Source organism: Haliaeetus leucocephalus, unplaced genomic scaffold (genome assembly GCF_000737465.1).
Source record: "Haliaeetus leucocephalus isolate CR32 unplaced genomic scaffold, Haliaeetus_leucocephalus-4.0 Scaffold741, whole genome shotgun sequence".
Classification (NCBI taxonomy): Eukaryota; Metazoa; Chordata; class Aves; order Accipitriformes; family Accipitridae; genus Haliaeetus; species Haliaeetus leucocephalus.
The window spans coordinates 4,924,498-4,948,906 of record NW_010973177.1 but is presented as its reverse complement, the minus strand read 5'-3'; the positions used below and the strand labels follow the sequence as shown (position 1 = coordinate 4,948,906).

Genomic DNA, 24,409 nt, shown 5'->3' with positions numbered 1-24,409 from the left:
TGGTTTCACCTTCAGCCAGTTCCTCCAACAAGGCCCACAGCAGCAAACTGCCACTCCTCTGCACTGGTGGTCAAACCACCTTGATCTTTATCAATTAAAGACCATTAGCCTAATTGCTCCCTTCCTCCCTATATATTGTAGCACACAGAGCCCTCTTAGCACTCTGCCGATCTCACATACCACCTTGGAAGTCACACGTTGTTTTGGATACATATAAAAATAGGTAACAATAAGGGTACTTATTCTAATATTTAGTCAAAATTGCATACTGGATTTCTAATGCTTGTTAAATCTCTGGTGCTTTGGTGACGTCTGTTAGGTTTCTAGGATTAAGTGTTCATTTTACTAATGGGCAGGAATGCAAAGTCAACCTGAAAGCTAGAAAGTCAACCAAGGATATTTCTGGTTTGTTCACTTTAACACTTTGGAGACCAAGTTCCCAACTCCTGGCTCCTTGAAATTGCATAGGTACATTTAAGAATAGAACCTGAAACTGCATTAGCACCTACACCTGGAACACGACCGGCCATGGGCTAGAACAAAACCCACCTCATCTTCCATTACTTCTACTAGCAGCAGAGCTGTTACCTCAAAGCACGATTTTGTCACTACAACAGACGTTGACATACTCCTAATAAACCAACCATCAGTCACACAGAGAGTTCAGGTCCTAAAGAGAGGTATCTGATGCCATTTTAGGCACCTAATGGCATGTACCAGCTGCTACTCCACCAAAGCACAAGTCTCTTGAATGCCTGTGTCCTATCTACCTGTCTCTTGTGGACATCTAGGATACGTCCGGGCTTCTACGACAGCAGCAGACATCCACATTTAGACACCTGTACCACTCCCCTTCTTTTCTAGAGGAAAACTGCACTTAAACACTGAAGCACCAATTTAGAGCAAGAGCACAAAACTTCCCACTATCACCAGATCAATCTGTAAACTCTCCTAATAGAACCAACCTAGAAAATAACCCATTTAGACATCTAACAGCAACAACTATTGCATTGTGTTTAAAAACAAATACACATGCCCTGGAATCAACAGAACTTATAGGACTGCAAATTACTATTTTTATCATGGGATGGGGGAGAACTAATAGTGAAGTTGAAATAAATCATACTGTAATGTTCCTTGCTACATAGTGCCACCTTGCTGTCAATTCATCAATAAAAATGACAACTGTGAAGGACCGATGCTTTTGTGCGAGATGCGCAGCACATTAACCTCAAATGACCGAGCTTCACGAAGGAATCGTTGGCTGAAATGGAATATTAAACTCATCTTAAAACACAATCCTGCGATCTTGACTCTCAATTTATTTGGAGAACACATCTCCTCTCTGCTGGTTTCTTCGAAAGCTCCAGTACCGCTGTCATTCCCGCACCCACTCTCCACTGCTTCAGCTTGAAGCATGAGGAGGTCAAGTTCCCTCTCCTCTGTCTTCTTAGGGCTCTTACACATCAGTCACCTGCCTTTCGTCAAAAACCTGATCACATTTATAAACCTCTTAATCCACGTGTACGGCACTACATAAATGCTAGTCAATACGTGCACTCTTTAAATCAAATGGAAAAAAATCAATGGGAGAGTCTGACAACAGATGATTCTGGGACCGGTTGTCTAAGAGGCAATTAATAGCTCGTTCCCGAGGGATACGGGGTACTGAAGGCTTCTCAAACAACTGCCTTGCAATTGAAGTCACCTTGATGGATAAAAGCACCAGTGGTCCTGCCCTGCGTACTTTCCCCAGATGTTCATCACACCACTGGTGGCTTTTTGATGTGCGTGTGTTATTTCAGAAAGCTGACTGCTTGACTGGCAAAATATCACAAAAGGCTTTCCAAGAGCTAACGTTTCCTTGCTCTGAAATGACAACCCAGCGATCCAGCTGCACTTGAGAAATCCCAAGGAGAGGAATTACACGGATGCATCGGGATACTGTTTCCCTACGGCTTCAAAGACAAGACTGCTCTGCAAAACCGACTTTACCACCCACCGAGGTCCAGCTGACGCGCTCCAGGGAGACCCAGCAGCTGAGCTGACCGACTCTTCACTTTCACAGCAGCAACAGGAGCACTCGGGGAAAAAAACCCCCACGTTTCACAAGGTGAAGCTAGGATGTCATGAAAGGCATTTCCATAAAGGCTTCTTTATGGACGGCTCGTCCTCGCCAGCCGGAGAGTGACAGCTCCGAGCACACACAGACTGTTGGAGTGGATTTGGTTTCACAGGCGGGGATGTTGAGGTGAAGGGCAACCACCTCTGGCCCTCTCTATTCCCCATCAATCCTCCCTCAATCAGCAGGTTAAAGGTGAAAGTGGGCCTTATAACTCCAGCGGTGTCCGTTTCCTCGCTCGGATGACTGTCTCACAGCCTCCTGCAATTAGAGGGCACAGCGGGGAGGAGATCTCTCCTCCCACCAGCACGGATCAGCTCCTGCTGTTCATGCCCCGCGGCAGACGCCTGAAGTAACAGCAACCTGCTCCGGGGTGGATGGACCACGAGCAGCCAGAGCTGAGGGTGCTCAGGAGGGGGCAGGCTCTACAGTTGAGTCTTAGAGGAATAAAACCCAACTACAACGTGTTCCCGTTCCAGTGCAAGGTCCCCTTTTGCTGAGGTTCTTCATGGAGTCCCATCTGAGAGGCTGCACTGCTTGTTTTACCATAAACTATAGGTGAAAACAAGAGAAAGGAATAGTAAGTGATCGCATGATCCATCAGCACACAGCCTTGGAAAGAAAAATGTAACTTCTGTGTTAACTTCAGCAGACGGACACAGCAGCGTGGGGTGTATGGGACCAAACCCCAGACCTGGGGGTGGCCACAGTGCGAAAAGGCCAGTTGTTCCTGAGCAAACCCCAAGGGTCAGCCTAAAGCACCAACTAATTTGAGAACAAATATCTCCCACCCCACCATCTTCTGATTTCAACATCCAAACAAGCCTCACGCACTGTTTACATGACGTCTCAAGGAATTTAACAGCCAACCATGAGGTAGAAAAGTCTATTTGTTGCTTTCAAATTCCTCATTTCCTCCCTTTTTTTCTTTTGTCTAGCCCAAAAATCTCCCAATGAAAGAGGATTCGACTGTTTGTTTGTTTTTATTGTTCCAGTCTGTAAAGTGTCGACAGTCTCCACAATTTCCATTGCCATGCCCTAACGAAAGAAACCCAGGCAGCGCTCTCCGTGTAAAAGAAGTGCTAACAGAATATGTTTGCACTCTTGATTTTTTTTGTTTGAAGGCTCCAGGGTGCATCCAGGCACTTTTAATTCCTCACCATGCCAATACATCCTTCCTGGATCAAGAGTGATGGATTCTGACCGAGTCCCAGCAGCTGAACAGACTAGGGATCGGTGTGATTTTAATATAATTGAACTACAAAAGGCTGTGTTTAAAGTAACACTAAGACTAGCTTAAACCCACCAAAGCAAGAAAAATCAGAGTTAAGGCTCTAAATCTGCTCTGAGCTCATGCCTTTATGTGCCTTTCCCTCTCCCATCCGCTTTCTGTGGAGCACAGCGAGCAGCAGCTTGGATTTTCAGCACAAACTTTGAAGCATCCTTCCTTTGTGAGTCAGACAGTTAACACTGATTTAAAAATAAATAAACTACTTAATGTGCCCTTTTCAAACACTGTTGGGTTTGGGGCACTAAAAAAAAACCGTACCCTGAGCCTAACAAGCAAGAAACACAGTGGTTTGGCCAAGACCCTAGAATGTCCTTCCTGGTGCACTGGGTTAGCCGCAGACCAGGGGATTCCTGCACGGCTCCCTGGGCAATGTCTGCCCAACAATCCATGTCTGAGCACAATTCCATGGGCACTCACATAAAGATGCATCGGAGTGGAGAAAAAAATGCCTCTATTTGTCATCCATGATGGGTCTCCAACATGGAGCACCTTTCCCGATGAGTACCCTGGGTAGGTTGAGCACCACCGGAGGCGCGGGATGCCTGGAAGAGCATGGACACCCATGCGTTGGAGTCCAGCCTGACCTTTAGGAGGTTCCAACACAGCTTGCAAACCATCTCTTGCTACTTCTTAGATGTGTCATAACTGTTCTGAGACAGCTTTTAATCAAGGTCCAAATGGTTTCCAGCAAAGAAAAAGCACCTTGCTCTGATGTTACTAACAGGGTTTAAAATGGATGGTGCTAACCTCAAGGCAGAAGGATCAGGTGATAATAAGAGCATGAAATAAAGCAAAAAAGGCCCCTTGTTAAACATCTGTGGGGTTTTCTTTGTTAATTTTGGTTGGGTTTTTTTAAAGTCATTCCCTCCTGTCATGGTTTAACCCCAGCCAGCAACTAAGCACCACGCAGCCGCTCACTCACTCCCCCCCATCCAGTGGGATGGGGGAGAAAATCAGGAAAAGAAGTAAAACGCCTGGGTTGAGATAAGAACAATTTAATAGAACAGAAAAGAAGAAACTAATAATGATAATGATAACACTAATAAAATGACAACAGTAGTAATAAAAGGATTGGAATGTACAAATGATGCGCAGGGCAATTGCTCACCTCCCGCCGACCGACACCCAGCCAGTCCCCGAGCGGCGAATCCCTGCCCCCCACTTCCCAGTTCCTAAACTAGATGGGACGTCCCATGGTATGGAATACACTGTTGGCCAGTTTGGGTCAGGTGCCCTGGCTGGGCATGAGAAGCTGAAAAATCCTTGACTCTAGTCTAAACACTACTGAGCAACAACTGAAAACATCAGTGTTATCAACATTCTTCACATCTGAACTCAAAACATAGCACTGTACCAGCTACTAGGGAGACAGTTAACTACATCCCAGCTGAAACCAGGACACCTCCATTCTTATCTTTCTATTTCTTCCAGGTTTCCTAGGGAGACACAAGGTGGGAGACAGATGGATCGAGACACCTAAATACCTTGACTAATGGAAATCTAAAAGGCATTTGAAGCCCAAAGGGTGACATGGAAATAGGTCCCACATCCTCATGTGATCTCCAGATGCTGAGGGCCTTGGGCACACCTTGTTCACGGGTGAAACGGGTACCGTGTTCTCACTGTAGCAGGCTTCTAACCTGAACTGAAGGCTATGCCCAGCTCCACCTTCCGAAAAGTAGACGACTCATACAATATGAGTACATGAAATTCATAAGGTTTTAAATGGGCCTTAATAAATCTCTGACTTTACACAAACTGTTATTTTCCACCAAGTGATTACAGCAAACATTTAGAAAACAAATCCAGGCACTTCTTGAGAGAGAAAGCTAATGTACAAGTCTTCTTTCTGTTAAAAAAATTATTGTATTACCCCATGCAGATAACTTTTGAGAGGAAACTCAGCATGATGTTGGAGTGGCCCAGACACCACTGAGGTCCACCATAAATTAACACCAGACTACAGCTTTGAAATTGGTTTCCCCAGGCAATCTGGCACTTAGAAAAAACAGTGTAATTTAGGTCTATGGAAGTAGAGAGGTGTGACAGAGGATGAAGGCGATAATATCCCCACTTCTGGGAAGCTGATGTGGCTATGGCTTCTGGATGCCTAGAAAAGCATCTATCACATTCATGGGTGTTGGGAAACAAAACACCATTTAATTGGCAGTAATGTGTTTGGCTGCAAGTCAGATGCATTTGGTCTGCCTTTTCTGGTCTCCATCATCTGTTTAGACTCTTCAGGTCTTCATGTTTGCACAAGACCCAGCAAAATGGGCAGTTATTAGTTGGCCTGTAGGCACTACCATAATGAACATGATTAATAATGGTGGATGCATTATCCAAAAGATACCAATCAGTGGAAGGAACTCGGAGGGGAGCAACAAAAGTAATTAACAGCCTGGAGATATGATCTTAACAGCAAAACCCTATATTTAAGGGTAATGATAAGACTAGCTCAAACCCATCATTACTGGGTAATTAAGAATTAAGGCTGCAACTGGAACATGTGTCTTCACACCTCTTGTTTCCTTAGTGCACAAGAAGGTGACATTTGCAATGAAAGATTAATAGAATTCAACATTTTGCTTGACATCGCTTGGGAAGCAGCTGTGGGCAGGGCACACAGGGCCGCTCTCAAGAGCCAGCGAAGGGCTTCAGATCGCTGAGCTGGAGAGGAGAATGTGGCAGAGGCCACGTAGCAACGGTTAAATAATTAAAGCAAGCACTATTAAGCAAGGCCAGAATAAAGGGTGAACACAGGAGTAAAGGGATGCAGTTAAAAGGAGAGGAGAGAATGTAAGTTAAGTGAGATGTAAAATGGAAATGTTGTCTTCCTATGGTAAAAGTCCCCTTGCAAAAGGCATTAAGCACTAAAGATGACCAGAAACCAAAACGTACGAGAGTGATTCTCAAAAAAAAAACCAGCATGTAGATCCCCCACGCTGCGGCCTTTGGCCAGAGCAGTGCAACAAGCGTTTGGGAGAACCAGCTGAGCTGCAAGGCTGAAGACGGGCAAGGTATTGGGCCAGGGGGATGGCAGTCTACAGAGCAATTCGGAGAGAGAAAATAGCAACTGGCAAGGAAGCAGATGAGCTGAAACCCGTGAGTCACCTTTTCATCTCTGCCTTACTGCATCCAAGGATTAACACGGCAGCTACTCTGTCTGCAACTTCTCTTACAACAGAAACCTGTGCTTCAAAGATGCAAGCAAGTACATGTAAGGAGGAGACATCTCGCCGAGATAGTTAACTTAATTGATCGTCCCTCTAATATGATTTTCAACTTCTGTTGCATCTACCAGAAAAACAAGTGGGGAAAAATAAGCCAAACCAGTTTCACGTCTAACAAGCCTCCCTCCCTGCCACCGCACACTCATGGCACTGGCAGTCCCTCTCTCAGCAGACACAGGACTGGCTCCGAGGCTCACCCAACATCTTGTTTTCACACTGCTCCTCAGATATCTCATTAGACTTTGCAGGGCGGGGAAACCACATTTAACTGCAAAATATAAAAACAAGTTAAAAAAAAACAAGGCAGGGCTTCCTACCTGGTGGGAACAAAAATGCATGATGTCCTGGATGCTGCCTCGGAGCTCTTGGAGGGACTGTCTGCATGTTCCTACCATCAAACTGCCTCAGGTAACAGAGTAGAGAGATGACCAGAGCCTTGCAGTGTCATGTCAAGGCACAGACCCATGGGCCTTGGCCCTTCAGCCCAAATTTGCGAGGGCTTCACCTCGGCCACCATGCCCAGGGCAGGTACGGAAGCCCTGGACCACATGGTAGCAGTAGGAGACAGGGCTACGTCTCACTTGATACAGGCTCACCTTGCACCAGTCCAAGCCTCCAAGTCCCTTTAAAGCAGGTCAGATGGACTTTTAAAAACCTTATTTAGCATCTGATGTTTTGATAAGAAGCTAAGCTGGATATCCACAAATGCCAGTATTACTGTATCTCTCAACGTAACCTCAGTTTGCTGTTCCCTACAAGGGAGCAGGTGGTTCCTAAAAACCAAGCACAGAACCGAGAAATTCAGATTTTCCCCTGGGTCTCTCTCAAGGTTGAGCCTAAGGGATGAGTTCACACTGCAGCTTTTCTTCTCTATCTCGGCTCATATTTTCAGAAAAATGTGTAGGGCTGTTATACCTTTGAAGCCCACCAACCAAATATGGCCAAAATGGGCCAGAAGGTTCAGGAGTCATTGGGGGAAATTAAGATGGACACAAAGATAGAACAACTGCACGCTTCGTACAGCTAAAAGCTCCTGCCTAACTCTGTATTTCATGTCTTCTAAATGGAAAAAAAAAACCCAAACCCAACCCTCCAGTAACTATGCAAACAATGCAGAAGAGAGAGGAAACCTGTATGAAGGGAAGAACAGGGCACAGAGCAGGGATGGAAGGGAATTGTGTTCCTGAGGGGAATACTCTTTTATTAAGCATGTCTATCAGAGGTAATAGGGAAAAATTAATGCATCAGAGGGAGACCTCTCATTACCCACCTGGCTGGCATCCAACACAAACCCACAATAACCACAACTGGCTTTCAAACACAGTAAAAAGACGCACAAAATGTTTGCTATTGCACGAGCGGTAAGCAGAAGAGCTGTTCCACACCCAGCGATATCACTTGCCCGTCTTAACCTCACTGATGGGGTTTGAAGAGCTGATGCTCAAATTCATAACCACTGTCAAGTCACAACCGTAAAGTAAACCAGAAAAATGACAGAGCAGAAAAGTGGAACTTCCCTGTCCTCATCCCTTGTATGTCCAAGTGCCTCCAACAAGATGGGCTCCTGCCTGCCTTTCTCTACATCTCCCTCGATGCTGAAGTTTGCACTTGCAGAGGAAATTCAACACACAGAATTTCTAATTCACTGGACAGACGGAGAGGCCTAGAGTAAGGAGCTCTAATCCATCGAGTACGTTCCCTTGCTAGAGCCCAGAATGAAATTCTTTGAGTGCTGGAGACAGATTTTCCTTGGCGGGCAGCCACGAGTGTCGATCTGGCTTCTAGGAGAGATCAGCATGGCTGTGGATTGCAGCGACTTCACAGACAAACATAAAACCTTCCTCTTCAACTAACTTTCTTATAATAAACCCATGAAAATGAAAAGCTAAAACATTTCCAGCTGGCCAGAAGCTGCGGAGAGAACAGTGAACTTATTGCATGTGCAGGCTTGGGGCTGATTTGAAAGCTCCTGGAGATCTTCAGTGGTATTTGGACATTGAATGGTATTTGGACAGAAGCGCCTAAGTCACTTTTTAAAGAAAGATACAGAAGACTAAATTATTTAGGCGCCTTTCATATTTTAGCAAGGTTATTTATGGAACTAAATTTATTTCAGATTTCTAACGTATAGCACTGAGTGCGTAAGAGCAAAGTTTAAACTTTAAGGGGAAAAGGTAACTATTGCTTCCTTGTAAAGCCTTAAATATTTGAGTATTGCTGTCAGACCCTTGTTGTAAAAGGGCTCTCACAGAAGGATTTGAGATGCGACTTGGTTTACTTTATCACTTCATTAAAGGTATTTATGGTTTTAGAATTGTCCCAGGATGGGAAGAAAAGTCCCTTTTTAAATTACTGTCTGCTCAGAATAGCAATTTTGATTCTCTGGGCTTGACTCTTCCTCTTTACCATACGGTGATGGAATTGCTCCCAATTTGCTTGAGCTCAAGGGGAAAATCAGGCTGTCATTGTACAGAGGGATCTTACACTTGAGTCTGCTGCACTGAACAACGCAGAACTCTCATGGTCCTAGACAATGACATTTTTAAAGGGCTTACTTTCCACTACAAGGATCTGTATTCAAGACACAAAGCAAATCACTACATTTTTCTCCCATTTTATAATTCATTATGCTATGAATTAATTTTGGTCATTCCCTTAATCATCCCACATTACTTTCAAAATTTTCTCTCATCTACAATTGCTCTGTAACAGCTAGTACTGAAATATATTGGGAAGGGAGGGGGAAATCTCTTTAATCTCCCTACTTACTTGCGCATTTTTTGCCCAGTCATTTTTGCTCCCTACGTAATCAAGCCAGACTGCTTCTGCCTGCTCGTGCAAAGCCACACTAATTGACAGGACAGCTCCAGGTAAGTATAAACCAACCTGAAACATAAACCTGAAATTACTTTCAACATTTTGAGAAGCCTGTCTGGATTTCAGGTTGGAAACACCCTTTCACCGGCATTCCGGCTACACCGGCATTCCTTCCCGGGCGAAGGAAAACAGCCAGAAACACAAACACTTTCAGGTGGTATCTTTCTCCCCGTTCATAGCTTTAAGTCAATATTGTGTTAACATTTAGTGGCTTAAAAGAGAAAGAATGCAATGTCCAAAAAGAACAAATTAAAATCAAGGTGAAGAACAAATTAAAGACCTCTCTTTGCTCTACCTTCATCCATCCACCCTTCCAGCTATCCCCTGCTCCCAGGCCCTGCAGTCCAACAAGAAGCACCACGGTGGTGGGAGCTTTGGAGCTGTGATGGCCCCTGAGCAGCCAACGGAGCTTCACACAGAGGGAGTTTGGTGACACGTTACATGTAACGGGATTAGGTCATCGACAGGATTAAGGGAGCTGGGAACTATCTCTGCATGTTATTGCTAATCTCAATAAGCCTAATCTCAATAATCTCAATAAGTGATAGGTGGATTTTTCCCTACTTGGAACGATGAGACATTGTCCATTATCTGTACAATACTTGGCACCAACGAGCACCCCTGTCATCCAGAAGATCTAGGACTGCCTGTCCTCACCTGAAGCTCAACAGGCCAGAGCATCTCCCCTTTCTCCTCGCAACATTCAGAAAAGCTTTTATTTTTAAACGCGAGAAAAAAAGTTGGGACTACCTTCCAAAACAAAGAATAAAATGCCGTGTACAAAGACGACTATTTGACAGAGCAGGAAGAATTGTAGAGGGCTACTGTTCAGCTTTCTCCTCACCCGAGCTGAATTCATTTGGCTGTGTTTTGCACTTATGAACTGTACAAACATTTCACTGCTAATGCACTGGCTCAGACTAGCTGAACCTCACTGAGCATTTTTAAGGCATTTCATTCTTCAAACAGCCACAGCTTTCCTCTTCAAAATCCCTGCATTCATGTCTTCGTGCTTGGAAAAGGACCAAAGCCTCCACATTTCCTTATACCCAGGAGGTTGCGAGCGCATTGCGTACTGCAGTCAATAAAGTGCCAAGAAGCTAATGAAGATAAAAGTGTCAACGCGTAGCAGTGATAACACACACCTTTCCCATGTAGCTATTTTGACCATTTTGCAAACAAATCTGGCAGTTACTGGCAGGCCCAAGTCAGAAACGCGAACGCGCGGCATCGCGACGTTATTAAACTTATTGCTGCTCCGCAGAAATGTCATGGGATGACAGATTGCTCCCTGCGCATCAATTGGATTCAGAGAAGTTCTCAAACCCTTATGGGTTAAAAGCAGCTCCAGCATGCATCAGAGTCCCAGTGGTAAGGAGATCATCGATACAAGGGATTATGCAGATTTAAGAAATACCCTCAGCACCCGAAAGTTTTCAGAATGCAAACTACGTCAACCCTGAAAACAAGAGGCACTGCATCATGATGGCAGGAAGGACAAAGCCAGGGGGGTTTAACAGACAAAAAAAGATTGTTTTAATAGGAGAGAAGCATCAGTCATTGAGTCTTACTTCATTCAGACTTTCTATCCAACCCATCCATCTTCAGTGCCAAGAGATGACAGGACCACCTCACGTTTTCCCCCCAGCCTAGTGTATCAATAATGCCCATTTCTACCCCAAACAAATGACTTGCTAGAATGGCCCTTTTCCCTAAATTGGCTTGCCAAGCCCCACAAATGCCTCAGTACCTGCTATGGTCAACTTGGCTCTAACGGGGCCCCCTCGAGAGGTGGGCACCGATGGGTGGAGCCTTCCCCAATCATCTTCCCCAACAGCCACTTTGTCATTCGTGGCTGAGGACCATCTGCGGAAGAGGGGACCGGGGAGAGGGGGGCTGCCGAGCCAAAGAGGGACACAAACACGCGCGCACACAGGCATACCCTCCCCACACAAGCCCGAATGCAAATTCCTTCGCCCTCGCAAAACGCCTCTGTGGGCATTATCTGCGAACAAAAGTCCTCGAGGCGGGCGGTCTCTGCATCACTGCTCTCTCTGTTAGCACCACCTGCTTGGCGTCAGCCGGGAGAGTCGCCGAGTTATCTTTTTGCCGCGTCTGCAGAAGCCAACGGGAGCACAATGGACCCCATCGGCCAGGGTCAGGCATGGCTTTCTTTCTCACCCCCGTACCACCAGCCCTTTTCACCTCCACCATCTCCAGGACCCCAGAGCGCTCAATAAGGAGGTGGCTTGGAGCACAGGGAGGAGGAGGAGGGGGGAAATATAGGTCTCTGGCGTAAATCGCCGACGCCGTTTCCCCTCCTCTCCCTTTCCTTAAGACCTGATGGTCTTCAGTCACACATCTTAAAAGAAAAACAAAAAACAAAAACACAAAGACTTACTTGTCTCAAGTCGATGAAGGCCAACTGCAGCGTGTCCCCTTGGAACCCAGGCACTGGGCCGGATCTGGCAAACTCTGTGGGAAAGAAAAGAGGATAAAAAGCGCCTTTAACTAACCATGGACAGGGAGATTGGCAGACGGATGACAGGGAAGACAAGAGAGGCTGGGGGAGAGGAGGACCGCGCTTCTAAGGAGTCATGTCTCCCTCCCTTCAGCGTCTTTGTTCGCCCTTCAAAATTCGTGTCATCAAAACACCATTAATTCCACCGTCCTGACAGCAAGGAAACTGTACTAATTCGACCTGAAATTTATTCCCATGAGCCGTACTGGGCTTCAGAGTATTTGTTTTGTGAATGGACAAACAACTCGCCGAGAAGAAAGGGGGGGATGGGGGTGGAAAAGTTTTTCCTCTCAACACAATAAAATCTTCAGCTGTGAAACTCTTTTCAGTTCCGAAAGCTATTTATATTTTAGGGCGCTGAAGGAATTTTCTAATTTCACGCCTGTCACCAGGCTCCATAAGCATTCATCAAAAAAATATGCCCAGCCGCATCATTAATTATTCGGCAGCAGATTATTTGCATTATCTGGTACGGTGCGCTATTGCCAGCGTACAGTCACCCCAAATGGGAAGAATCACGGCCATTATGTGGCATATTTATTTATGTTGGATGAAGACATCTGACAAGTGAATAACATTGGCTTCTAAAGAGAAGAGAATATTTACAAGGCCACATTTACCTCCTTCCAGTGTAATCTGGCCAAAATGTCATACTTAAGTCATTTATTTTTCTTCTAATCCATTATTTTAACCAAGTCTAAAACCACTGAGGGGTACTTGAACAAATCCACGTTAGAGGACCTTAGCTCTTCCATGCCATTTAACAGCTTTTAGTTGGTAGCGCTCATGAAGACAACGACTGCACATATTCAAGTGTGTCTTTTGAAGATACGCCTGAGGTTGATTTTGCCCAACTTCACTTAATTTTCACCCTCCTTAGTTACAGAAGTAACGGCTTTATCTCCACTCTCCGTGCAACTTTTCATCACCGAGGGGACCTGAACGTGAAGCCACAACTCAACATCATGAAAGACTCAAGAGGGAGCTTCTGCCTTCGGCTGAATTTTGTTGCTCCTGCAGACACTGAAGATCCTGCACACTGGAACGAAATGTTTTCTTGAGATGCAACCGGGCGTGATGGCAGAAAGGAAGAAAGGAGAGAAAATATACACCAACATACAGATTTGTAAGTTATATATGGCCCATTATCGCCGAAATTTTCTGGTTTTTAACATACAGGAACCCTCAAAACAGCTCCTGCAGCTCCACAAAGCTGAGGACTAAGGATGGCTCAGCAGTAAGGAAGGAGAATTTTGCCTTCTGTCTCTACAACTGCACAGAGGTACTAAAGGACAAAGGCTGTCCTGTCCTTAAACACTAAGCAGAGTCATTTCATGCCTGATGGTCTTCTCCTTGAATGCTTCTCCTTCCAAAAGTTATCTCATTTTCAAGCAAATGCCACAGAAGAAGGAAAATAAATCATCACAGTCCTATTTTTAAGGACTTCCTACAGCAGCCCAGTGATATGAGCAGTCCCCATGGCTCTAACAAGAACAGACTAATGAATTAGACATCGGGACTCAGCCCTGTTCCTCAACTGCCTTGTTTCTGGAAACCAAAGAAGGGTTATTTGTCAGCTTTCTTGCTCCACCTTCTATTAAAATCTTGGGCTGGAGAACATCCTTCAATACAGATACAGGTACCTCCAGGGGCACAGCGGCCAGTTTTCAGACATCCATGGCTTTGCTTTTTAATATTTTTAGATGCCAGAAGAGCTCTAAAATTGAAATGATTGCTCATCTTTGCAGTGATCAGTCAAGTGACAATTGCTGCAGGACAATAGCAAACATGGATGTGAAACCATTACTTTTATCCAAGGTTACTACTAGAAACAAATAATAAAAAATAAAAAGAGAAAGTATGTACGTGACTGTTCTCATTTAGATTTTGCATAGGAAAAGCATAAATCAAAGCTAGTAGAAACCATCCATCGTTGTGCCTATGGACTTTGCTGCTTTTGCACAGGACAGGACTGGACAGAGACAGGAGCTGCTCAGCTTCCAGCCAGTTTCACTGACCAATGCTGCAATATTCAGGCTGCAAATAGTCCAAAGAGAGTTTATATTTAATCCTCAAAAACTGTTTTAATTACTTCTAACTGTAAAGGCATTTTAATGTACGTTTGCTATTAAAATTTGACTGTAGCTTGCCTGAGCCAGCACGCACACGCAACAGAGGACTAACACAAGCTTTCTGACTCTGATCTGCAAGGGATAAATCATCTTTACACATTCACTGTACACCCCACTGTCTCATCTGGAAAAATTATCCCCAAAGCCACATCAATCCTAAAACACCCCCACTTTGGAAAAGCACGTACCTGAGAAGGTAAAAACATTCAGACGTGAGAAATAGCATTTGAGCATCCTCTCGAGGGATGAAACTGCCCTGGGTGGCTCAGTGTCACAGACATCCCTGGGTTGAGGTACCCAACAAACTGGCTGAACCGCTACGTCCTACCCTCTAAGGATGGGGTCACATCATGGTACTAATTATATGTGGAGAAACACTAGAAAACAGAAACCCTGAAAGGACTGCAATGAAAGAAAATTTCTATTTTGGATTTAAGGACTTCGCAGCTGCTAGGAATCTGTTTAGAAGCACACATGGAGCTGTGAAATTTAAGATCTTCCTGAAAGCATGAATTTCAAAGCCTCATGAGAAAATGCCTGTGACTGGGTCTTGAATGTTTTCACAAGACTTGTGAATTTATCACTACTGTCATCTGCTCGTGAGCAACCCAAGACAGATTTCATCCCAAGACATGGTTGCTCGTTAGCAGCTCACCTTTAGCTGTCTCTTACTAAGGAACCGTATGGGAGGAAGGCTGGGAGAGTTATAGAGTGACACTGCCCTTTAACACTGCACATTACAACAACGGTAGCACACTGAACCAACATTTGCTTGAACAGTAATTCTCACCACAAGAATGGACTGGAGCCTCTACTGCATTAACAGTGGACTTGACATCCAAGAAGTGAGATGACGTATGCGATCATACTATTTGTATTACAGACAAAATGAGATCAAGAATACGGCTCAGACGCTAGAAGAAAGCTGCTACAGCACTTAGCTGTAAGGAGCCCAAAGAGGAATGAATGCAATGCTTCACCCCACGGTTGTTATAAAAATAGCCGTACCTTCTGTAATCGTAGGTCACATTTTACATACCAATGCCACAAACTTATTTTGAAAGAGGAATGAACAAAGTCTTAAAGAAAAAAAGAAACAAAGAAGAGAACAGAGCTTTAGAGGAAAGACACAGCCAGTTCTTCTTGGTTTTAATCTCTTCAACCAGATTTCAGGATAATTTTCTCGGAACAACCAAGCACAGTGCTGGCCTCAGTACTGTCGGATTCGTTTATTGTACTGTCTCCACTACCAAGGCAAGTGGCAAACATAGCAAGCCACCTACAGTACAGCCCCTTGAGCAGAAAATCACAAGAGAATAGAGCAGATCAGTATGCGGCTGTTTGTACAAAGCATTTAGCCAGGCTAAAGGTTTGAGAGACTTGTGTTCAGGCCAAAAAAGTAATGTCTTTGCAAGGTCTACAGGCTTGGGCCACCCAGGGCAGGTCACAGGGGGACTCTAACCTCTCTTCCAAAACATTTCACCGATGAAAGAATCAAGGAACAGGAACCGTTAAGCCCTTTACAATGAACAAAGAATAAAGAGTTCAAACGCACACCAGAGAAGAGACATCCACTGTAAATTAATTATACAGAACGGGGGAATCTCTTTTTGTATACTGTACACGGCTACGCACACAGGGACAGTCTTACACATATTGTGCGGTTAAAATGAACACAGCTGGCGACTTCATTCCTTAAAAACATCATTTTGAGGGTAAGATTTTCTCTGAATTACACGACACCACCAGAATTCATGACAGCAGACCTGTGGGATCAGGGTTACAGCAGCTCCTATTGAGGGAAACCTGGACAATCTGCTTGCGGTTGCATCGGCCATGAACAAGATTTTGTATTTGGGGAAAAAAACATCTGACTATTGCTCAGTGAAGAATGTAGGTCTCAAAGTCACCTTCCTTAGACAAACCCTCAGAAGACTATCTTAGAAAAGCCAAGCGACAGGATCTCTTGTACCTTACGCAGCGGCACAAAATGACACTTTGAGGATACTCAGGCTGAAGAACAAATCTCTGCATGGACTCTGGAGAAGCTCACAAGGGAAAAAAGGTGAGAAATGATGGGATGATGGGTAGGAATTGAGGCAAGAGGAACAGAGAAAACACCCCAATTTCCATATGAGCTTATACTTCACCCACACCATTCCCACACAGCCCTGCTTTGAAGCTGTTCCCCATTATAGGCCAAATTATCAAAGCTCATTCCCATCTGGGAAATTCCAGAGAGCTGCAGGGAGAGGGAGGAGTTACAATACACCAAACTGGGTCAGATTAAATTTTACCCTTCTCCGTCATTTGTTCCTCTGATGGAACAAAGATGAGCCTGGTGTCCCCTTACTGCATCGAAACGAGTGGTCCCAGGGGCCGTGCTGGTCTGCTGACAGGGCTGAGGAGCATCCGCAGCCCCAGAGAGAAACTCCTCGCTGATGGACCACGACATGGTTTCAAGTAGAAGAAAAGGAAGCTCTTCAGAAGAAATTGTACGAGATGCGTGCCAAGAAATTTGGTCTGGGCCAATGGATGTCTCTTAGTAGATGTGAAGTTCTCAACTCCATTAAAATACTAATACTAGGAAAAGTGGAATGTGCACATCTCACCGTTAGCTCATTTGAGCCGCAAAAGTTGACAAGCATCAATAGCATGTGTCCATGATGGGTGGGGAAGGGAAGGTGGGTGCAGAGCTGAGGAACTGTGCACTACCTTAAAACTGCTTAAACAAAATTAGGTGTGGACAGAGGCGTCTTCTCTTCCTAGAGTTGCAAAGAACTGTAAGGATTGGTAAATAAATATCAGTCGGTATCCTGGTAACAAAAGAGAACACAGGAAGGTGTTGGAGATGGAGGATACCCAAAATGGTGTAGCAGACAGCAGAAGCTGAAGACAAGGACAGGAGAGGCTGAGATGACACCGTGGGATTAGCAACAGGTTTACAAAGGAGACAGAAGAGAAGTAAAAGAGAGAGAGAAATACTAAAGCTAAAACGCTGAAGGAGACAAGGTGATCAATTATAGGACAGATGAAGGGAGAATATAAGGCAAAAAATCAGGTGGTGGTTAGAGATCGCAGAAGCAAGCAGAAGGTCTCAGTTCAGGGGCAAAGTGAAAAGGCTGGAGAGAAGTTCGTTTCTCTCCGACGTCATGCAAACTCCCAGGATTTGCTCAAGTCAGACTTGCAAAGACCACTGAAGTACTGTGCTAAAGTAGAGGGCATTGTCCAAATGCTTCCCATCAGCATCCAGACAAAAAGGGCACGTTTTTGGTAGCTCATGGGATGGGGAGTCATGCACTTCTCCTCCATGCATATTTATACGCACTAATTCACCAGCCATCACTTTCTTTGCCACTGCGAGTATTTTGCAACCTCTAAGAAAGGTCAGCTGAGGGAAATGAAGGCAGCACTAAATAAATTAATGATATGCCCAGGGTAACAAATTCAGGGAGAAATACGGGAGGATAAATCTAAGCATAGGAAGGTGCCACAGCCGTGGACCAGAGGCTCCCACTTCCATGCCCTCTGTCACTCAGCACACCAATAATTTACCTTTCCCATTTCAGAGAGCACGTACAGCAGCGCTCGGAACACAGCTCTGCTGTCAATACAAATCACTCCGCTCCACTTTAGCAGCAGGAAAATGCAAAGTTTTGTTTCCCAATGAGGGCTGAGTTTTGACAGGCGAAGAGGTGGGAAGGAAGCGATGTGCTCCGCTCGTCCTCCGAGGGAACGGCACAGGTCGCAGGCTCTGCGAGCAGCAGGCAGGCCTGGGCAAAGCACAGGGCAAAGCGACGGTCTGCAAGTTCCCGGGGATAAGCTGAACTACGTGCTTGTACGGGCATCAGGATATGCTTGCTCCATGATGAAAAGCTGTTCTTTCAAGCCATCCATGCAGGCAGCTCATGCAAGCTGTGCTCAGCCTTGTATTTGGGACAGTCTAAGACGCTAATAGCACTTTAATCAACAGGTAGCAGCTTTCTAAAGCTGCCAAAATCCATGATCCGAGGCACTTGAATGGGCTGTAAGCCACTAATATAATAAAAAATTATCAGGTATTTCAAGATCTGAAGAATCAGAATCATTTAGGCTGGAAAAGACCTTTAAGATCATCACGTCCACCACTAAACCATGTCCCCAAGTGCCACATCTACACATCTTTTGAACACCTCCAGGGACGGTGTCTCCACCACTTCCCTGGGCAGCCTGTTCCAATGCTTGACAACCCTTTCAGTGAAGAAATTTTTCCTAATATCCAATCTAAACCTCCCCTGGAGAAACTTGAGGCCATTTCCTCTCGTCCTATCCCTTGTTACTTGGGAGAAGAGACCAACCCCCACCTCGTGACAACCTCCTTTCAGGTAGTTGTAGAGAGTGATAAGGTCTCCCCTCAGCCTCCTTCTCTCCAGGCTGAACAACCCCTCAGTTGAGTTCCCTCAGCTGGTCCTCATGAGAACTGTGCTCTAGACCCTTCACCACCTTCCTTGCTCTTCTCTGGACACGCTCCAGCCCCTCAATGTCTGTCGTGTAGTGAGGAGCCCAAAACTGAACACAGTATTTGACGCGCATCCAGAGATCAGCATCAGTGGCATGGAGATTTCCCTCCTGATGTGATCTGCTCAAACCTTTCCCTCTGTTCATTGTGACGTCCCCTTTTCTCCCCCAAAATATGAGCTTTTGCCAGTGCACTGCAACAGGGTGGATACCAGCAAGCACACCGCGCAGTATCCTAAAATCAGGGAGGTTGTCCTCAAAACCGCTGTGCTCACCTCCAGCGCCGCACACGCTCATTCCTGATGGATTGCAGGTTGGAAGAACATCAGGCAGCCGTCTGCACGGTGCCAAGCCCGCAGCCTGCGCTTGAGGGACAGGACTGCTCCGGCGTGGCGGGCAAACCCCGGCATCTCACACAAATAACGGGATTTCCGCGTGAGAAAGTCCTCGGAGCCAGATAACGCAGCCAAGAAGGAGGTGGCGAACGGCTGCGCCGGGACCCATATCGGCACATTTTGGCACGCTCGTGTGTCGGGCTGGAGGATTCCTCAAACCGGCAGAGACATCTGTGTTTCTTATTGACTGCCCCCAGGAGTGGGCTGACTGAAAATTTGGAGTTTAATGAAATTTTAAATATAATTTTTATGGCACTTTTAATTTCTCATAAAGCAGCAGTTAAAAGACTTTAGAGATTATGGAACTGCTTATTTTATGATCTAAGTATTGTAAAAACAATCTGCCTCAACCACTGCTGGAACCGGTTACGTAGATGGGAAACACTTTTGTAGGAGCGAGAGCAGCCCCCTTTCTTTTTGCTTTTTCAGTCGTAATCTCCAAATCTGGGTTGTTACATTTGATTCCCACTACCTCTGAGGTACAGGAGATATGGAAAAATTATATATATACCAGCACCAGGAGGTCCAAAAAAAGAGCAGAGCAGGGAACTAGGTTACAAGACACATAGCAATTACAAAAAGCACATTGCACGTCCTGTTAAATCTTGGGTTACAGACGTATTGTGGAAGACAGCAAACCCATTTTAAAAAGCAAATGCCCGTTCTGAAAAAAGCATCACCTCCTCTATTTACAGGTTCACAGAAACATTTGTGTTAGGGTTTTTTTCCTCTCCAGAGTTGTTTTTTTTCTTCTTTTCAAGTTGGCTCATTGGGCTGGAGCCAGAACTCACTCCTAAATTGAGACATAATTAGATGTGTCCTACTGTGTCTTTCTGGGCAATTCATTTAACCTCTATGCATTATTTCACTTCAGGTTTAAATAAAGAGGTGAGAGAATCTCTCTTGATTGCATAAAAAAAGAGCTACGTAAAGCCAAGCAGTAAGAACAAAAGTTACAACTAATACCTGGCCAGCAACAGACATTTTTAAAATGACTTCTGCCCTTCCCTGGACATCAGCCGTGCCATCCACGCACACACGTCACTGCAAAGCTGCACCACAAGACTTTCAAACCTCTGACACGCATCTTGGGAAACAGCTTTTTGATGGGGAAAAAAAGAGGACATCCACCTCGACGGGCACGACTGGTGCCTTACATCTCCTTGAGGGCTTTGTCCAGCCGGAGGCTCCAGCACGGCGGTCGCGCCGGGGGGATAATGCCGCAGGAAAACAGGTTGCATTTTTCCCGGGTTTCTCTCATCACAGGCAACCTAATAGGATTTTTAGAACCTTGCAACTCCACTCTTTCTTGCCTCTTTCACACCAAAAACGCTGCTGATGTATACAGGACTATTCATAAGACCAAAACATGCAAGATTTGGCTCTTAATGTTTATTTAATTGCCTATTTCTCCCCAGTCCTCCAAAAGCTTTCCTTTTGAGGGTCATAAAATTAATAAACTGTATACACAGTGCTTTGAACATGCAAAACATGCACGTTTCTAGGGAGGGGGGATTTGTAGTGCAGGTAAGGGATCCCATCACGACCTTGTGCTTCTCCTGAGCACCATCAGCCTGGTTCCAAACCCTAGCCTGATGCAATGGTTCATGCAGCCATTCCCTTTTTATGCTGATGGGACAGCAAATTATTTATAAATCAGTAAATATTTTATGAGCCCACAAGTCTGGAGAATTAATTTATTACCAGTGTCTTGTTTTAAGCCTAAACCACCTCTTTTTCACCTCTACAATCGTTATCTATTGTGTATATAAACCCATTTTCTTGTAATGTGCATTATATCTACTCTGATATAGAGCAAATTATCTGCACCACCTTCAATCCATGCTTAATATACGCCTAAGTCCTTTCATTAATTTGTCTCACCACCCCCTTAACCAGCTTATACCTTTGGCATTCACAAGAGACTTAAACAAAAGCCTAATAAACTCCAGGACCGAAACTCTGAAGCCCCATTCCCACATCACAGGACTCACTGGAAGTGCTCCAAACAGCTATAAAATCCTACTTTAATATGATAAGTACACAATAAAGCTGCTAAACTAGGTAAGGCGCGGGGGTCTGGGGAGAGGAAGAGGGCTGGAGGCAGAGACATAAAGTCAAATATGCAACTGGTATAATAAGGATGCTGAGATTCGCACCTGCGCTTTCAGGTAAAAGATAAAAAACCAAAAGAACCAAACAAAACCCTTACAAATTGAAACATATTTTCTGAATATACCAGTTCACTCTCGGAACTGACTTTTCCTAAAATTAAAATCTTGATGCATTGCTCCTCAAAAAGAGAACTAAAATTAGTCCCAGTGTCAGCAAAACCACCAGACAAACCTGCAGGGACGAGGGAACGCTTTTTTGCTGCCGAAAAGGAAGAAAAAGACTTTGTCTGGGTTTACTGTTCTGGGGCTTGACAGTGATGGATAGGAAGGTTACAGCACCGGCATCCATCTCCATTCCCCTGCCTGCGACGGCATCTCGGGCCAGGGCTGGGGGGAGTGGGTCGCCTGCCCCACTGCTCAGGTTGGCGTCACCTGCTCTTGAATGTCTGAGTGCTCCTGGTTTTGTCTCACAAAACAATTGGAATTTAAGGAATCATGCTTTTAAACCTGATATTAAATGTCATCCGTTTTACTTAGCATCGGGGGCTTTCAGGGAAGAGATGCTGCTTAGTGACCCACGTTACCGATGGGGCGGAAAACTGCAGGGTTACGAGTCTGTTCGCAGTCAAAAGAAAAAGAAGGAAACTATTATTAATGACAAATGCTTCCTATTATTCTCAGCAACATCGCCCGTCCCTCTGCGGACACCGATTGGGAACACAGCTGCTACCAGTGCAGCCCCGACGTGCTGATGGGACACAAATTAGACAGCAAGAATTTAGGGCTCAAGGCATTTCTGAAAGAAAAATAAGGCATTGCTTGCATTGTGACATATGATATAGCTACGAATTTTGGATGTGATTCATTAAACAGGCATCCTTCTCCCAGGCTATTCAGCTAAGTGCTGGAAATCAGCAAAAGGACATTAAAAAATTAAAACATACTCCCTACGAACACCAAAAATCTTACTGGGTAATCTTTCTCAGAAATAAATTTAATCTCACTATTGATGGGTGCAGCTGAACTAAAACAGGATCAGCAAAACATTTTATAAAGGGTGGAAGAAGACTTTTTGACAGTGTTAAGTGCCGGACAATGATGAAACCAATACAACTGATTTCATTGAGTTATCAGAGACAGGAAAAGGAAACCCACCGGTATTTAGGCTCCGATACCATTTGCCCTGAGGCCAGGGACTATTTTGCTGTGGGGTTTAATGGGAGCCACGTCGGGCCAAAGAGCATTTCAGAAGACTCTGCAGTAAACAAGTTTATCGTGATCTAAACAAGATACATTCCAATCTCCGCCTCAACCAAGAAATTGGATATTTGGAAAAAAAACTTCCCCAAAATACTTTATCAAAGATTTTCTGAACTCTTTATCAATCCTATCAAGTTCTGTGTTTTCCATAGCCACAGTTGCTAATCCATCCCAGTATTAATCCCAATCATAAATCCATCCCCCTCATAAGGTTCCCGTGCAGAAGTGCGTTCATTCTGCTTTAGCTTAATTATAAAAATAGGAAGAAAAAAAGTGGTTTGTGAGTTTTGTGCTACATTTTTTAACCCTTCTATTGAGTAGGGTAACAAGCAACTTGAGGGAAACCTTATGATTTCAGAGCTAATTCAGGTGTAAACTAGATGAACCGAAATAAGCAGGGTTGAGAGCAAAGCCATGGTGCTGCCACCACGATGCTCCACGCACACCTCTGAACAGATGTAGTCATTTTGTCACAAGACATCTCTTTTCTGTATCAGTGACTTTGCAAAAAGGATTCACTTTGAGAAAAAAATTCCCTGCAGCAGATAGAGAAGACAAACAACCGAGGTCAAGAGAGGACCAGAACTTCTTAAGAACATAAGCCAGTTATTGTTTTCAGAAACAGTCTTAAGTAAACTGATTTTTGTTAGCCCTTCTCACGTTTTACCCACTCTAATCCCTCCTGTTTTAAAAATACTCCACCTCAGAAAGCAGGGATAGTCTGGAAAGCATCAAGGCGGCATTAAAGAGAAAAAGGAAGAGTAAAGCTTTGATCTCTTAGAATTTGCTGGGCTGCTTCTGTCCTGAAGATATTGCCAAGCATCATCATGGACAGCACCAGGGAGCTCTGCAGGCGTTCAGCAGTCCCAAATACTTGGCATCACTAAAATCCCCGACTCGGGTCCCGACACACAAACAGGCAAAGCGAGACATGGAAAACGAGATGATTTAGCATCTTACGTTCACACTCCTCCACGTCCAGGTTGAACTGCTGCAATGCTCCCAGCGTCAGCTGCCGCACTTCGGCTTCCAGCAGCAGCTGCATCAGCGAGGTGGAGAGGTGTTTGCACGCCGACATGCAAGCTGTCTGTGCCACCTTCCCCTGCAAGAGAAAAGGGAGATTTATTAAGGCTATCGCGCACGAAAGGCAAGAGGAACTTCTTCAGACCAGGACTCACCAATCCAGCCTCTTTAACTTGTCCCATCTGCCACGGGACCTTCACGGACAGCTCAATCTCACAACCACCATTTTTAAAGGGAATCACCTCCTAGGACTTGCTACTAGCAGGATTAGACCTTGTCAGGTGCAGAGTGCCTGGGAGCAGCTCACATCCAGGAGAACCTTGGGATGTTTAGAGCTCTAAGCATCTCTCATTATCACATCCTAACATGGGCAAGACAATATACCATATTTTATATGACACCTTACATAGTTTGCCTAAAGTAACCTTGTTGATAGGTCAAGATAGTGCCAATGACAGTTCAAAACTCCAGCTTGCAACTAAACCAGTGTCTCTATATATATACCAAGACAGGAATTTCAAAATCCCTTTCCAACAGCAGAGGCTCATAGTTCAAGGCTAAAGTAGCACGTTGATGCTCTTCAGCCCAGTTCCAGCACTGTGCGGTGCCTTCCAGACGCCAGTGGGGACCGAGGAGAAGGAAACTTCAAGGCAAGGAGGCAATTGAAGAAGTTGGTTGTGTTTACATGGATAGGATTGCTCCCCAGCGCTGGGTAGTGGGGAATAACCTCAAGCACCCGGAGGCATCCTGCACCTGCCTGGACCATGAGGAATGCAGTTATCAATGTTTGCCTTCTCCCAAGCCATCCCTAATTTGTAGTGATTAAATAGGGGGTTTACAGGGAGGAGGCCACAGCCAGGGCTGCCACGCAAAGAGAAACTACTTAAATCTCTTGATATGTTCATATTTATAACGAAAGTATGAGAAGTTTTGAGTTTCAGCTA

At 45.0% G+C, this 24,409-nt stretch overlaps 1 protein-coding gene across 1 annotated transcript in view; it reads right to left on the bottom strand.

Annotated features, from left to right (window-relative positions):
* EXOC6B (exocyst complex component 6B) overlaps positions 1 to 24,409 on the bottom strand; it is a 249,023-nt gene that overhangs the window by 57,107 nt on the left and 167,507 nt on the right. The window contains exons 20-21 of the mRNA XM_010580807.1: positions 23,403 to 23,544; positions 11,925 to 11,998 (exon numbers count right to left, since the gene is read on the bottom strand). Coding sequence (XP_010579109.1) covers positions 11,925 to 11,998; positions 23,403 to 23,544 — 216 coding nt within the window. The remainder of the gene's footprint in view (positions 1 to 11,924; positions 11,999 to 23,402; positions 23,545 to 24,409) is intronic.